Source organism: Antedon mediterranea, chromosome 11 (genome assembly GCF_964355755.1).
Source record: "Antedon mediterranea chromosome 11, ecAntMedi1.1, whole genome shotgun sequence".
Lineage (NCBI taxonomy): Eukaryota > Metazoa > Echinodermata > Crinoidea > Comatulida > Antedonidae > Antedon > Antedon mediterranea.
The window spans coordinates 4,037,044-4,054,322 of NC_092680.1; the positions used below are offsets into that span (position 1 = coordinate 4,037,044).

The 17,279-nt window shown below is 34.1% G+C and overlaps 1 protein-coding gene across 2 annotated transcripts; it reads left to right on the forward strand.

Annotated features, from left to right (window-relative positions):
• LOC140062443 (tyrosine-protein kinase Yes-like) lies at nt 1–14,245 on the forward strand. 2 transcript variants are annotated; one of them, XM_072108665.1, is made up of 12 exons: nt 1–156; nt 3,389–3,623; nt 5,233–5,326; nt 5,728–5,826; nt 6,142–6,245; nt 6,687–6,836; nt 7,307–7,462; nt 7,829–7,974; nt 9,944–10,057; nt 11,947–12,097; nt 12,936–13,067; nt 13,238–14,245. In XM_072108665.1, the coding sequence occupies exons 2-12, from the start codon at nt 3,404–3,406 to the stop codon at nt 13,429–13,431; spliced, it is 1,560 nt and encodes a 519-aa protein (XP_071964766.1). In that variant the 5' UTR covers nt 1–156; nt 3,389–3,403; the 3' UTR covers nt 13,432–14,245. The 2 variants fall into 2 exon arrangements, with proteins under 2 accessions (XP_071964766.1, XP_071964765.1); XM_072108664.1 differs by lacking the exons at nt 1–156; nt 3,389–3,623 and adding an exon at nt 3,656–4,463.
• Nucleotides 14,246–17,279: the final 3,034 nt, after the last annotated feature.

Below are 17,279 nucleotides of genomic sequence, written 5' to 3' on the forward strand. Positions count from 1 at the left end.
ACGTTAAAATGGTGAACGTACAAGAAACATTGGATATATATGTTCAAACATACGACCTTTGTTATACTTTTGGATAGGTTTACTAATATTTTGTTGGTGGAGTGCTTTTCTAGATAGTTAACTGTTATTGGATATTTACTCACTGAAATTCACAAGGTAAGATCTCTGAAACTAAACTTGTTGAACTTTAGAAATTACTATCGTTCTAATAATAAATATGCATTTTGAGTGTGTTGTAGCATTTAAACGTGTATTTATTATTTTTAATCGGGTATATCTTATACATTTATCAAGAAATTAGCATTTAGACCTATGTAGATTGATATAAAGTTGATACAGGAAGTTTATAATTATTAAATTATAAAGCGGTCTGATATTTCATGGCGGTTTCCTTTTCCTAGCCAGAATCAATTTGCCTTAATATCATTCAAAACTCATAATTACTTTCATAAAAACACACACTTAATTTCACCGCTGCTTTCTATTGTGTACTAAACTGAATACAATTTTATTTCGTTGCTCTTTTATGCTTTGTTTATGGCTCTTTTGTTAATTTTATCGTTCATTATGTTATATCGTTATCATTAAAAGGCGTTAACGGAGTTTCTTGTTAGCTAATTATCACTCGTTTTCATTTCCTAAAATTCACTTATCCTAATTGAAGATTGATTACTCATACAAATACGTTATTTAAGGTAAAAACTCCTTTCCCATCATGCATTGGGATATCATTTTCTTATTATTTTTCTAATCATCAACATTTTTATTAAATAATTAATTAACTTTATATTCTCATTCAATGAATATACATATGTTTTTGTAATATAAAATAGTAGAAAATTATTGCCATATTTGGTCTGTTTTGTATACTTACTGAAAGTTATGATGTCAAAAAGAATGTTTCTCTGTATTTATTGAATCAGAAAATTAGCCGATTCGTTACTGATAGTTTGTATCACACCTGTAACACATGTGACACCTGTGTCATAGTCCATAAGCCTAAGTCAACCTTAACACAATACATGCGCCAAATGTGACACATGTTTGTGACTGTTGTGACTATGTCTATATTTTAGATACTTTACCATGTCACTGGGCAATGCCCTATGTGGATATACATTGGAAAAGGTCCTACTTCAAAGGTGAATTCTCCCTTCATATTATTGACTTCACTTTTGAGTCGGTGTCAGTGATACAGGATTGTAGTAAAGTCAAACTAAGCGAAACCAAACAATTTCAACTACGGTAAATCCTATATTAGAGGTACACCTTTGGGCCCAAAAACGTGTCCACTAAATAAGGTTAGCTGAGTGTTAAAACTTAATAGTGCATCTCATTCGTTTCATGGGAATGTCCCTTCACTGTAAATAACTGCAGAAAAATAAAATTATAATAATAAATGAAAAAAAAAAATCAATAGCCCAGAAAGTTGCTCTGACAGCATAATTTTAAATTATTTCCCTTCTAAAACAAGATTTTTTTTACAGATGACGTTAGAATCCATGACGTTCTTTTAATTGTGTAATTACCAGCCAATATTGAAAATAAAACAATACCAAATACGCATTTAGTATTACTAATTAGATATCAATTTAATTAATAATACAGCCTATTCTGTCTACCTATCTGTTTCACTATAACTAAATACATATACTATAATGTTCAACGATACCAAAACATAAGTCGCACGATTTACAAAGAGAAACCGAGAGAATAGTAAGTACAACCATTAATATAATCTAATGCCACGAAAGCTAAGAGATTTCATTATTTACTATCTCGATTTCTTTTAGGCCTAACTTTATAAGTATTTCAATGTTATCACAATATTATAATAATAATGATAATATATATTATATTGTCATAATAGACGTATAAGTATTAACTGGAAAAAATCATTGTATCGACCAAAATAGTTTATAATAATGAAGTTACAAAAATCTACTTTCCTTAGTTTCAGCAAAAGATGAAGGATGAGATAGGTCCAATTAAATGATACAATCAATGACGACATTTTGCTAAATTTATATAACTGTATTTTATACTTCATACTTAAGTTGATTGAAGTTTTACACCATTTTAATACCAAATTCGCAGTACTGTATCTCTACATACTAATTTATTTGCTAGTATCTTAGGAAAGATTAACTACCATTCTAAAAATAATTTACTTGTTTTTTATACTTTTGTATTTTGTAACGTTATTGAAATTGGTTTTGGCCAAATACATTAATGACATTATGTAAATCCTTTCATTAATATCGAGGCGTTCATCTTCATCTGACACACAAACAAACAATTTGTGATACGCCCAAATATTGCAGTGAAATGATGTCATCATGTCCATATATGGGCACATCACATTTTGTCACATACAGTTTTATAGTGTAGACATAGCTTTAAGCATGTATGGATATATGGACAATATACGATAAAACTACATGTTAGAAGAAATATAACACATACAGAAAAATGTCCAATGTCATCACATAAGACCAACTGAAACTTTTAAAAACAATGGACGATCTGTCAGCATCGTAAGTGGATAACATTAATTCATTACCGTATAACGAATGTCATTTCCGATGAACAGTTTTATTGTATTGATTGTTGTCATCATTTCTGTAAAAAAATGGTTTATGGTGAATGAAACACTTAAAACAATATTTAAACAAGTACTACACATGCAAGTTAGCAGGGTAGGTATCATGAGTAGGCTATATAATCAAGACACTTTGCGCTGATTACTAGATGCATTATTATCATGGTAGTAGTATGTTTTCCATACGTCTTTGAAAAAAAAACAATGACATGGGTAATAATGTGCAGCCCATTGAGAGCTTTCTTATATACACTATATAAGAATGAACTATTATTATTATTATTATTATTATATAATAATAAAATATAGTATACGTTGAGTCTGGAAAAAGAGAAAAACTACAGCTTGGTCTCTACATGCCTGTTCCGTGAGTCGTGCAATTCGCCCGTCAGGAGACTTTAATGGAAAAAAATCAATTACAACGTTGCTTATAAGCACATTTACATTATACTTATTTACTAGAATTAGTATGTAAAATATATTATATAATATGTATGTTAACATCTAGGCCTACAAAATATAAATAGACCTGCAGGTCTAATACATATATTGTGGTAATAAAAAGTTCTGTCACTGAATCATTTTAATAAGCTTTAATTCAGATACGGATATGACACATTTTTCCGGCAGTAGAAGGTCGCTCTTTTTGTAAATATTCTCTGCTTCAAAAATTGTGTTCATCATCCATAAAATGATATTAATAGCGTTATACACAATTACCTAATGATATTTGTATGTGTACTATGATATTACTATAATTTATAGTCTAAACTTATTTCTTTTCAGGTAAAATAATAAGCCATGGGGAACAAAGAAAGTGCAATAGCTGATAACAATGCTGGTTTCCATGACGATGGGAATACAACACTTACCATATCAGCGTCTGGAGTGTCAAAGACTAGAAAGCAAAAACAAAAGGGTGCACAACGACAAAAAGGTAAACGACAACCGCCCGAAGAGATAATGATAGACCGAGACGGAACCGAACCACCGGTCCCTGTCACGGAAATCACTGTGCAAGGTGAGAATGACGGCACGCATGTTGCGAATGACGACATTCATCTTGAGCATGACGACACGCATCTTGAGCATGATAACAAGAATGTTGTGGATGACGAAACGCATACTGAGCATGATGGAACGCATGCTGCCGATGATGACACTCATCTGGAGAATGATAGTGGAACGCATGTTGCGGATGACGACACTCATCTTGAGCGTGATGAAACATATTCTGCTGATGACGACACTCATATTGAGCATGATGGAGGAACGCATCCTGCGGATGACGAAACTCATCTTGAGAATGATGGAATGCATGTTGCAGATGACGATACTCATCTTGAGCGTGATGGAACATTTGCTGCGGATGACGACACTCATCTTGAGAATAATGGAACGCATGTTGCAGATGACGACACTCACCTTGACCGTGATGGAACGCATGTTGCAGATGACGACACTCATCATGAGCATGGTGTAACGCATGTTGTGGATGACGACGCTCATCTGGAGCATGATAGAACGCATGTTGCGGATGACGACGCTCATCTGGAGCATGATAGAACGCATGTTGCGGATGACGACACTCATTTTAAACATGGTGATACACACCTTAATGATGACGACACTCTTCAGGTTCGAAACAATGACCTTATGGATGACAAAACAGAAATTGAAGTTCACGACACTGACTTTGAAAATAGCAAAACGCATCTTCAGAGTGACAAAACGCATCTTCAATTCGTTGACAATCACTTCAAGAATGACGAAACACAGCTTAAGGATGACGTCACGCATCGGCATGCAGACATTCCACCTGCCCTTCCTCCACCACTTCTTCCACCTAAAAAGAAATCACGTATTCATTCTATTAAAATACATTATCCATTTACTTCTACTAAATGGCATGCTACTCATTCTAAACTAACTGAAGGTAATACATAATCATTTTATTTATTGAAGATATTTGTTATTTTGTTCAATCGTTCTCAAAATTGAACCAATAGGCCTAATATGAAAGTCATTTTTTCGCAGAATCTCAATAAGCCTGTGTCTACCATGTATTCAGTATCCTGAACATACTTGGTGTACGGTGTCCTAATAAGTGCATGACTACAATTTAACTTGTGTGAATACACCTTCGTCTAAAGCTTCGTTTCCACTTGGACGCAACACAATGACTAAGTGTGAACTAAGCTTTAGCGGTGTCCTAATAATTGCATGACTATTAATACTGCACACAAATAAATACATTTCCATTGATCACCATGTAAAAATCACGTTTAATTTTAATAAAGAAAATGAAATTGCTACATAATTTGAAATTTTAAAGAAATTCAAATTTCACCAGATAAAAACATCATAATTATCTTATTTAAAAACTTCTACAGTCAATATCATTTTTTGTGTGTTTGGATTGCGATCTTTTCTAATTATCTTTAATAAATTAATAAAACAATATCTTCCACTGAGAGCACATATGGGAAAAAGGTAAGTAATAAAACCTAAATGTAGAGAAACGTATTGCATGCTTTATTTAGCAGTTTGATCTCCACAGGAATATAATAATGGATTTATTTTTTCTTTTTATATATAATAATCGATAAAATTGTATTTTCTGTTAACAGGTGAACGATTTAAGGCACTGTATGATTATGAAGCAAGGACTGCAGATGATTTAACATTTAGAAAGGGTCACATACTAATTATTACTGACAAGGGGTAAGGAGTAGTATGTTTTTCTTTATATGACAGTTTGTTTAATACTAGAAATGAAAGTGCTAGTGAGTGCTTCATAGCATAACGTAGGTTTGATGACGCAGGACCGAATATCTATATAAGAACGCATTTTATTGGATAAAAAAGACCTTTCACGGACTATGCAGTGTGAACAACCGTCTTCCATTTTCGTCTGTTTATTCACGCTCTTTCTGCTTTGTTTTTAGTTTCCCATTTTTTCAAAATATATTGCAGGTAACAGATCTTCTATACATACATCTTACTTGTACTTTCAAAATGTTTAAACATTTAAAAATGTTTAAACATATTGAATACAAGAATGTATAGTCTGACATATATTTATGTTGGTTAAATAATCGTAAGTTTGTTTATGTTATGTACAGGGATCCAAACTGGTGGTTGGCGACTTCGTTGGAGACTAGCAGGGAAGGTTATGTACCAAGGAACTACATTGAGCCGGCGGATAAATTACAGTCTGAAGAGTAAGTAGGCTATCACTACGTTATACATTGAAGTGAAATATGACAACCAAAATGATTATTTTTTAGCTGCCATGTTTATAGTAAAATTATGTATATAACCAGTGTTAAGCCGGGTTTGGCACAGGTGGATTAAGGAGGAGAAAACCCATAGCTAGCTACAGTACGTTACGGTTTATTCCAGTGGCTGCCTACATATTGTACAAAATTCGAAATCCATTTTCATTTTGTTTAATCCGTCCACCGAGCCGCAGTGTGAACGCAGCTTTAATAAAAGTTATTTAATGTGTAGAATGCACTTTTTGTTTCGTATTGCAGTTGGTTCTTCGAAAGACTGATGAGAAAAGACGCAGAGAAACAGCTGCAACTTCCTGGAAACTGTAGAGGAACTTTCCTGGTTAGAGGAAGTGAAACTTGCCCAGGTAGCATGTCTCGTATTCGATTGAAACCACTATTCACACCACCAATTATATTGATGGAGGAAGGTTCTCCACCCATTCACTGTGGTGACGACAGTGTTTGAATATGGATACTTCCCTTTACTTTTCGTAATAGGGTTGTCCGTGTCTTAAAATATATACAGTAGGCCTACATTGATTGTTTACGGGAAAGTGTCCCCTTAATAGGAGTGTCACAAGGGGAGTAGTTCTATACTGTATATCCATCAATGTCATTAACCGTGCTTCACTTTAACGTTGATGATGGCCTACACATTGTGAGAATTTAGTCAGAGGCTATTAAATCATAAAACAATTTAACGTCTACTTCACTTGAGGGTTATACTTCATTGAACCAATCAAAATTATCAGTAATAATTAGTAACTTAGCAAGTTCAGCTTTAACGGGGTCCACATTTTTTACAGGAGCATATTCGCTCTCCGTCCTCGACCATGACGACAGCCGTGGATTTAACGTCAAGCATTACAGAATCAGAGCTCTGGATAATGGAGGCTACTACATTAGTACAAGAGTCACGTTCAGGTCTTTACAGGAGCTCGTTAAACACTACCAAAGTAAGCGAGGTATTTAACACGAATTTGCAATCTTAACTTCCGTCAATTTTGTTGTCAAATTGAATTACTAATGAACTTTAATACATGTATTAGGTGCATTCGAAACTTGTATGCAAACCTGCGTCATATGTCTGATTTCTTGACAACTTGGTAAAAAAAACTATGAAGGAAGTTGAGACTGCAAAGATGTGTTCTAAGTGTTTATAGTTAAAAAACAACTAACCGCAAAAAGTTCTAGTTTTCAGCAGAAAAATACGAAGAGAGAATACAGTATTATACAGTTATTAAAATTCCATTCAATGTGGTATATTTTTATTTCCATTCAAAATAAGAAACAAAATTCTTCATAAAGTTACAAATCGACAAGCAAATTGGCTGTATTGTAATGTTTTGCCACCTCAGACTATCAGAACTGCACTGTGTATTCTTTAATTTATTTTTTAAAATGTTTAATTATTAAAATGTTCTAGCTCATGCGGATGGCTTGGTGTGTCGCTTAGTTAGTCCATGTCCCCGCCAAAAGCCTGCAATGTTTGAGATTAGCAAAGACGTCTGGGAAATTCCAAGAAGTTCCATCAAGCTGGAACGAAAACTCGGAAATGGCCAATTTGGAGAAGTGTGGGAAGGTGAGATTTTCTTTGTTGTTGGTTCATCAAAATAAAGTTGAATTTAAAATTTATAGTACACCAATTTCGAAATGTAATCAAGCTTATGTTATTTTAGTTGAGGAAGCTTTCTTTAATGTTATCCAAGTGGAAAGGTTAACAATTCAAATTGAGGACTAGCTTTTCAATCTAGATTAGTAAAACTTCCAATACTAAAATTTAGGCGAAGGAGTATACCAGAGCTGAATCTATTTAAATATAATAAATGTTAGGACTATACAATTAAACGTATTGTTTGATACAGTGATACCATTGTCGATATTAATTGACATAGTCTTTTTTTTTTTCATTTGCATCATACAACTTTTTAAATGTATTATCACTAAGGTATATGGAACAATACGACAAAGGTGGCAGTGAAGACGTTGAAAGAAGGTGCAATGGATCCGGCTGCATTTTTGAGAGAAGCAAATATAATGAAACAGTTACGTCATCCGAAATTAGTATCTCTTCTTGCAGTTTGCTCAGATGGAGTAAGTTATAATGCTTATATGTTCAAATTAGTAGTTGATAGTGTTATGGAAAGTTTATGCCAATATTTCTAGTTGAGTGGCCGAGCACCGTTTAAAGAATTCAATGCATCTTTGGGAATAGAGTGGGCTACCCTTGTGTATTAGTTTATCTGTCTGTCGCTTAGGGGAGATACAGTAGTTGTGTGTCGTCCACAATTCAGCACAGTCATTCCTCCACATAAGTGTATGATGTGTAAGAAGATTAATGGTATTTGAGAAATTGACAAGCTAAACTGATTATTAATATGTTCTTTCTATTTTTTTGTGTGTCATAATTATTAAGAATAACTAGACATGTAACTCGTCACTTTGACGAGTTTGGTTATCCGCCGCGCAAGTGGTGCAACATTAACATTAAGGGGATAGGTTGAGGACAAAAGGAAGTGTTCACGTTGGCATTATGACCTGAACTGAAGAATATGATATGTTGTTATTGCTGAATTTTATTATTTAAATTCATATATAGTATACACAGTATAATCTGTATCCATATCACACATACAGTGTAGAATAGGTGAAATTACGGGACCCGCTATTTATTGCAATTTATAACATGTTGACGGTTTTAAAATGAAACGCGAAGGTAGCAATTCCGAAAGGAAATTATCTCAGCAACAACGTATTAGCGTGTAGAAGAAATTTGAATACGTGAAATATTGATGCGCACTCTTTTAAATGTAATGAATTATGACGCAAAAGATGAAAATACGACCTTTTTTGTTTAACTAGCCATTTGATGATGTCATAACATCAGATTGGCAACATTTTTACATAATTTCGTATCTACAATCCAATAGCTTCCAGAAAAAGTTTTAATCGTGATTATCACATTTTATTCTTACGAGCTATAACAGATTAAAATTTACTGTAAAGATGAAATTAATGCCACACGTGATTTAAATTTTTAGGCATGATGACGTCAAAAAAATTAAAATATTTTTAACTCATGCGAAAGATACTTGATTGACCTAGACAATATCAAAATCGGGGTGAAAATGGAAAACGGATAAGTGGAGATGCGCTCTATTCAATCTGATGAGCTATGACGAAAGATACAAAAATCCTAAATTTTATATTCGTGTGGCCATACGATAACGTCACAATGTCCAGTTAGCCATATTACTACCTGATTCGATATCTACAACTCATCTACTTCCAGAATATGCCATCCACAAAAAGTTGACCGTCTAGTTTAGAAATTACGACTGTTTAAAAAAAGGCATATTTTAAACGAATTTTTTAACCTTTTCATAAAAAACGCGCGCCAATTGTCCAATTCGACGTGCTCGTATGACGTATCTTTAAGTCGAAATTGTTTAAAATTTGGTAAAATTACTTGAAAAAGCTGGAACAACATAAATCACGCGAAAAAAATACGTTTTCAATGCTACGTGCGCACCGCACACGTAAAAATGTGCGCACGCGTGGGAATTTTTGACATGCTTAAAACGACATGAAACGCGTAGAAAGTTGATTATAAATTAATTTTGCGCATTTTGAAATTTTATATGCGCGTGCGCGCGTAACTTTGTGTAAAACACGCAATTTTTTTTCAACAGAAAGTTAGCGCATGATATAAATTAAACTTTTGCAAAGTTTCAAGTTGAAATGTTATTTGGTTGTCGAGCTATGTTAAATACGACAAAATCGTTAAATCGCGCGTAGGTCACGTTGCGCAATTGTAAATATCATGAAAAGCTTCGCTGCACATCTTCATGTGCATGACGATATGTTGAGAAAGTTACAAAATGTTATGTTTGCAAGTTTTCGAGAAAAGCGTTCCACAAAAATCATACAGAAAGAAAGAAGAGAAATAAAAAGTTGATGTTGATGATGATTTCGTACAATCACAAGAGGTTATCCTGCAACTTCGTTGCGGATAACCAAAAATTTGGTATGTATAGTTGTTTATTATTTTTGTTTTTTTAAGGAACCAATTTATATTGTAACAGAGCTGATGGTAAACGGTTGCCTACTTGACTACCTACATGAAGGCGAAGGAAAGAATCTACGAGAGCACGAATTAATAGATATTACCGCTCAGGTAAACCTAACTATTTTTGAATAAACATTATCATCATTATTGTCATTGTTCTTAGAAGCATAGTTTCAATGAATCCAAAGGCGCAGGCATAGGAAATGAAGTTCAATTGCTTAAAGTAGGCAAATTTACCATTAAGACATTTTAATATTATATAAATTATGTATGTACCTTCCAACTCTTACGCCCATATATAAATACCTTCAAAGGTATTGGACCCAAGAGCTACAATAATTGTACATCTCAACCAGTCATTTCTTCTCTACCCACAACATTCTTCAAAACAACCAGTATGGCTTCCGCTTACAACACTCCACTGATCTCGCACTTCTTGACATCCAAAATAAAATTTCTGTCGCACTATCAAAAAAACATCACACCATTGGCCTATTCCTCGACCTATCTAAAGCTTTTGACACTATTGACCATTCAATCCTCTTATCTAAACTTAATCACTATGGCATCCGTGGAATTCCATTATCCCTAATTACTAACTACCTTCAAGACAGAATGCAATTCACTTCTTTTAATTCTCACTCCTCTGACATCCTTCCTGTTAAATGTGGCGTTCCTCAAGGTTGTATTCTTGGTCCCCTTCTCTTTCTAATCTACATAAATGATCTGATTTATGCCTCAAACTATTTCTCTTATGTTCTATTTGCAGATGACACTAATATCTTTCTCTCCAGCCCAGATCCTAACACTTTAATTCAAACTTTCAACCGAGAAATCCGAAACGTTTCAAACTGGTTTAAAATCAACAAGCTTTCACTAACCATCAGCAAAACAAATTACATTCACTTTTCCGGAAATAAAAACAATAATAATGCTACAAATACAAATATCTATATCGATAATATACCCATCAAACCAGTCGACCACACCCATTTTCTTGGTGTAATTATTGATAATAAACTGAACTGGAATCTCCATATTAATAACATATCAAACAAAATTTCAAGAACTATTGGCATACTAAATAAACTTAAATTCACTCTTCCATCTAACATTCTTTTTTCTTTATATAATACTTTAATACTTCCACATCTCTCTTACTGCAACATTGCATGGGCAGCCACTAACTCAAAACATCGAACTCTCTGTCCATGGACCAGCACGGAAACAACCAAAATAGACAAACTTTTCAAACTCCAAAAAAAAGGCCCTTCGCATTTGCACTCTCTCAAAATACCTCTCCCACTCTAAACCTCTTTTTCACACCCTAAATACCCTAAACATTTTTGACATTAATAAATTGCAAACTGCCCTCTTCATATTTAGGTACTCAAATAACAAACTACCATCCACTTTCAACGGTTTCTTCACTAAAAATAACGAACTACACAAATATAACACTAGGAACGCAAACAACTACATTTCCAAAAACTATAACAGTAAGCAAATACTTAACTCTATACTACATACCGGTCCCCTACTCTGGAACTCTCTTAATCCGTCAATAACTAATAGCAAAACAAATAATACTCTAAAAATAAACTACAAATCTTATCTAATATCAAAATATAAAGTAAATTAATTATTTTGATCATATTAATAACTTATAATTAAATTTAATTAGGCAAATCATATAAATACCGTTTGTCCTTCCTGTCGTCCTTGTCGTGTTTGTATCGTCGTACATGTCCGTCCCTGTCTGTCAGTAGCTAACCTTCACCTTATGCTTATTATCATTATTTTTAACTTTTTTATTCTTTCTGGTGGATCCAGGCTTAAAGCCCCTTGGGATTTAAATGGTATTCTCCAGGCATAATGCAACTATTATTTACTTAATTTCCAACCACTTGTATCTTTTATATTTTGTATATGTTTGCATTATGTGAATAAATTTGAACTTGAACTTGAACCAACCACATCTCGTTCTTTCAAATTAGGTATCTGAAGGCATGGCCTACTTAGAATCACAGCACTTCGTTCACCGTGATCTTGCTGCTAGAAATGTACTTGTCGGTGAGCATCGAGTATGTAAGGTTGCAGATTTTGGTCTTTCTCGACTTGTCGACACTGAATACATTGCGAGAGAAGGTAAATATTTAATGTTTAGAAATAAGGAGGATGGTTAGGTTCACATTCATAGTGGTGATTAAGATGAAGTTATGATGTAATGAGATCATTAAATGTGACCATTCAGTGATGACGTGAATATAAAAAGCCACGAAGACATAGAGAGAACATTTTAGACGAGGTGCCAAACCATGCTGGTGACGATGAAAAGGACGTAGAGAGGTACATGTGTGATCAGGGGGTGTCCAACCATGCTGGTGACAATGAAAAGGACGTAGAGAGATACATGTGTGATCAGGGGTGTCCAACCATGCTGGTGACGATGAAAAGGACGTAGAGAGGTACATGTGTGATCAGGGGGTGTCCAACCATGCTGGTGACGATGAAAAGAACGTAAAGAGGTACAGGTGTGATCAGGGGGTGTCCAACCATGCTCGTGACAATGAAAAGAACGTAAAGAGGTACATGTGTGATCAGGGGATGTCCAACCATGCTGGTGACATGAAAAAGGACGTAGAGAGGTACGTGTGTGATCAGGGGGTGTCCAACCATGCTGGTGACATGAAAAGGACGTAGAGAGGCACATGTGTGACAAGGAGATGACCAACCATGCTGGTGACGATGAAGTGAACATAGATAGACACATGTTTAATGACGAAGTGACCAACCATGCTGGTGACAATGGCGTGGCTATAGAGAAATACGCGTGTCATGTTTAATGACGAGGGGTGATCATCTTTGCTGGTGACGATAAAGAGGACGTAGGGAGATACATATGTGATGAGAATGTGACTAAGGATCACATTGTTTAACATACTTTTAGAGAACTATTGTTTAATGTTATACTTTATATTTTAAGGTGCAAAGATGCCAATAAAATGGACGGCTCCAGAAGCTATTAACTTTGGTAAATTTACAATCAAGTCCGACGTATGGTCATTCGGTATTCTTATTTACGAGGTCATCACAAAAGGACGTGTACCATATCCAGGTATAGTACTATTTCAAAGATGTTGACATTCCTGGCAAAAGTATGATTAAAACATAATAGTATTACTGTATACCACGTAAAACGAACCAACATTCTTTTAATGTTTAACCTTCATGTCTATTCTAAATAAAATCAAATTCAATGCATGAAATATGTTCATGTCTTCACAGGTATGGTAAATAGAGAGGTCCTAGAGCAAGTGTCACGTGGTTACCGAATGCTACAGCCCCATGACTGCCCGGATGAACTATATGGTATAATGCGTCAGTGTTGGGACATCAACTCAGATAAGAGGCCTACGTTTGAATTTTTGTATTCTTTCCTGGATGATTTCTACCATGCTGCGGAAGCACAATATCAATAATTTTTAAATTCTAAATGAACGTTTTTGCTGCGTCTACCGAATAGGGGTTGCTCCGAGTTTTGCAACATATTTCCCTTCATTCATTTCAAAAGAAAGTGTCCCTCTGAAGAAGGGTGTCTTTAATGAGGGTTGTCCAGTCTAGCATGTCAACAGGTATAAATACATTAACGGTGTCGTTAAAGTCCAAGGGCGCCCTCTAGAATGCTAATAATAAAACAATTATAAAAGTTTGTTTAAAATAGGGGGCGCACTTTTATTTTTGCGGTGTATCAGAGTCGTCAACTTGTGAATGTTGTATTCATTTTTACGCTATAACTACTAATAATAGCAGGGGACTATTCCCTATAGAAGTAGATTAAGAATATCATGTAAATAACATATTAATCTTTAAATATAATCGGAAAATGGATTTTTAAATACGTTAAATCTTGTAGATTATTATTATTCATAATAATGATTTATACCAGTGTATATTAATATTGCTAATGGATGATTTATATCAAAACACGTGATATTTTAAATTGTGGCATTGAATGCTACATATTGTTTGTAGATACCATATAAGGAATTCTTTTATTCGTTAAAAAAATAATATAAACGATTAATTAAACATTGGTAGGTAGTATATCAGAATAATAATAAAAAAAAGTGCTTTTTAAAATTATGTAAATACATGTATTATATATATTATACACATTCTTACAGATGGGTAACCGGGTCAAGAAGTTGTATTTTATTTGAATGAGAAAACACTAGTATTGGAAAAAGAATGACAGTTGTTCATTGACATCATTAAAATATCGTTTATAAAAGAGCAGGGTAATGTCTTGTATATTATGTTATATGTTATTATGTCTTGTATAATTGTCAAATAGTCAATAGTATAGTATAGTACAGGTATTTTTAAAAAAAATGGCCAATTTTCGACCTTTTTATTTTTCGATAAAACTGGTTACTATAGCACAATTGACATACGCAGAACCCATTATTCGTCTCTGCGCATGTTTATTATGCAATAATAACCATTTATGTCAAAAAATAAAAGGTCGAAAATCGGCCATATTTTGCAAATTTCCCTGTACTATAGTACATGGATTTAAAAAAAAAATGGCTAATTTTCGACCTTTTTATTTTCCCGATAAAACTGGTTACTATAGCACAATTGACATGCGCAGAACCCATTATTCGCCTCTGCGCATGTTTATTATACTATAGTAACCATTTTTCAAAACTGGTTACCATAGCACATTTGACATAGGCAGAACCCATTATTCGGCTCTGCGCATGTTTATTATGCAACAGTAACCATAGTACAGGGATTTTTTCAAAAATGGCCAATTTTCGACCTTTATATTTTTCGATAAAACTGGTTACTATAGGCCAATAAGGCACGATTTACAAACAGTTTCTTTCCAGGATCTATTAGAGCCTTAAATATGATGTAGACACTTTTTTTGTAATGTTTTTGTTTTTGAGTTCGTGTTGTGTCCGTTGGATATTGTGCTCCGCCAACAGAGCAAACAGAATTTCTATGTTTTTCCTAAAACAAATGATAATAAATGATACTTGACTTGACTTGACTTGACTTGACTTGACAATTGACATGCGCAGAACCTTTATTCGCCTCTGCGCATGTTTATTATACTATAGTAACCATTTATGTCAAAACTGGTTACCATAACACAATTGACATGCGCAGAACCCATTATTCGTTTCTGCGCATGTTTATTATGCAATAATAACCATTTATGTCAAAAAATAAAAGGGTCGAAAATCGGCCATATTTCGCAAATTTCCCTGTACTATAGTACATGGATTTTTATAAAAAAAGGGCTAATTTTCGACCTTTTAATTTTTCGATAAAACTGGTTACTATAGCACAATTGACATGCGCAGAACCCATTGTTCGCCTCTGCGCATGTTTATTATACTATAGTAACCATTTATGTCAAAACTGGTTACCATAGCACATTTGATATGCGCAGAACCCATTATTCGGCTCTGCGCATGTTTATTATGCAATAATAACCATTTATGTCAAAAAATAAAGGGATCGAAAATCGGCCATATTTCGCAAATTTCCCTGTACTATAGTACAGGGATTTTTTCAAAAAATGGCTAATTTTCGACCTTTTTATTTTTCGATAAAACTGGTTACTATAGCACAATTGACATGCGCAGAACCCATTCTTCGCCTCTGCGCATGTTTATTATACTATAGTAACCATTTATGTCAAAACTGGTTACCATAACACATTTGACAGGCGCAGAACCCATTATTCGGCTCTGCGCATGTTTGTTATGCAATAGTAACCATTTATGTTAAAAAATAAAGGTATCGAAAATCGGCCATATTTCGCAAATTTCCCTGTACTATAGTACAGGGATTTTTTCAAAAAATGGCCAATTTTCGACCTTTTTATTTTCCCGATAAAACTGGTTACTATAGCACAATTGACATGCGCAGAACCCATTATTCGCCTCTGCGCATGTTTATTATACTATAGTAACCATTTATGTCAAAACTGGTTACCATAGTACAATTGACCTGCGCAGAACCCATTATCCGTCTTTGCGCATGTTTATTATGCAATAATAACCATTTATGTCAAAAAATAAAAGGGTCGAAAATCGGCCATATTTCGCAAATTTCCCTGTACTATAGTACATGGATTTTTTTTTTTAAATGGCTAATTTTCGACCTTTTTATTTTTCGATAAAACTGGTTACTATAGCACAATTGACATGCGCAGAACCCATTATTCGCCTCTGGGCATGTTTATTATACTATAGTAACCATTTATGTAAAAAAATAGAGGGATCGAAAATCGGTCATATTTCGTAAATTTCCTTGTACAGTACTATAGTACAGGGATTTTTTCAAAAAATGGCCAATTTTCGACCTTTTTATTTTCCGATAAAACTGGTTACTATAGCACAATTGACATGCGCAGAACTCATTATTCGCCTCTGCGCATGTTTATTATACTATAGTAACCATTTATGTCAAAACTGGTTACCATAACACATTTGACATGCGCAGAACCCATTATTCGGCTCTGCGCATGTTTGTTATGCAATAGTAACCATTTATGTTAAAAAATAAAGGTATCGAAAATCGGCCATATTTCGCAAATTTCCCTGTACTATAGTACAGGGATTTTTTGAAAAAATGGCCAATTTTCGACCTTTTTATTTTCCCGATAAAACTGGTTACTATAGCACAATTGACATGCGCAGAACCCATTATTCGCCTCTGCGCATGTTTATTATACTATAGTAACCATTTATGTCAAAACTGGTTACCATAGTACAATTGACCTGCGCAGAACCCATTATTCGCCTCTGCGCATGTTTATTATACTATAGTAACCATTTATGTCAAAACTGGTTACCATAACACATTTGACATGCGCAGAACCCATTATTCGGCTCTGCGCATGTTTGTTATGCAATAGTAACCATTTATGTTAAAAAATAAAGGTATCGAAAATCGGCCATATTTCGCAAATTTCCCTGTACTATAGTACAGGAATTTTTTGAAAAAATGGCCAATTTTCGACCTTTTTATTTTCCCGATAAAACTGGTTACTATAGCACAATTGACATGCGCAGAACCCATTATTCGCCTCTGCGCATGTTTATTATACTATAGTAACCATTTATGTCAAAACTGGTTACCATAGCACAATTGACCTGCGCAGAACCCATTATCCGTCTTTGCGCATGTTTATTATGCAATAATAACCATTTATGTCAAAAAATAAAAGGGTCGAAAATCGGCCATATTTCGCAAATTTCCCTGTACTATAGTACATGGATTTTTTTTTTAAAATGGCTAATTTTCG

Excerpts from the sequence above, each read along its gene's own strand:
- LOC140062443 (XM_072108664.1), top strand. The coding sequence starts at position 3,917 with ATGCATGTTGCAGATGACGATACTCATCTTGAGCGTGATGGAACATTT. Across the intron at positions 5,327-5,727 it reads CTAATTATTACTGACAAGGG|GGATCCAAACTGGTGGTTGG; the intron begins GTAAGGAGTAGT and ends TGTTATGTACAG. Across the intron at positions 5,827-6,141 it reads GATAAATTACAGTCTGAAGA|TTGGTTCTTCGAAAGACTGA; the intron begins GTAAGTAGGCTA and ends TTCGTATTGCAG.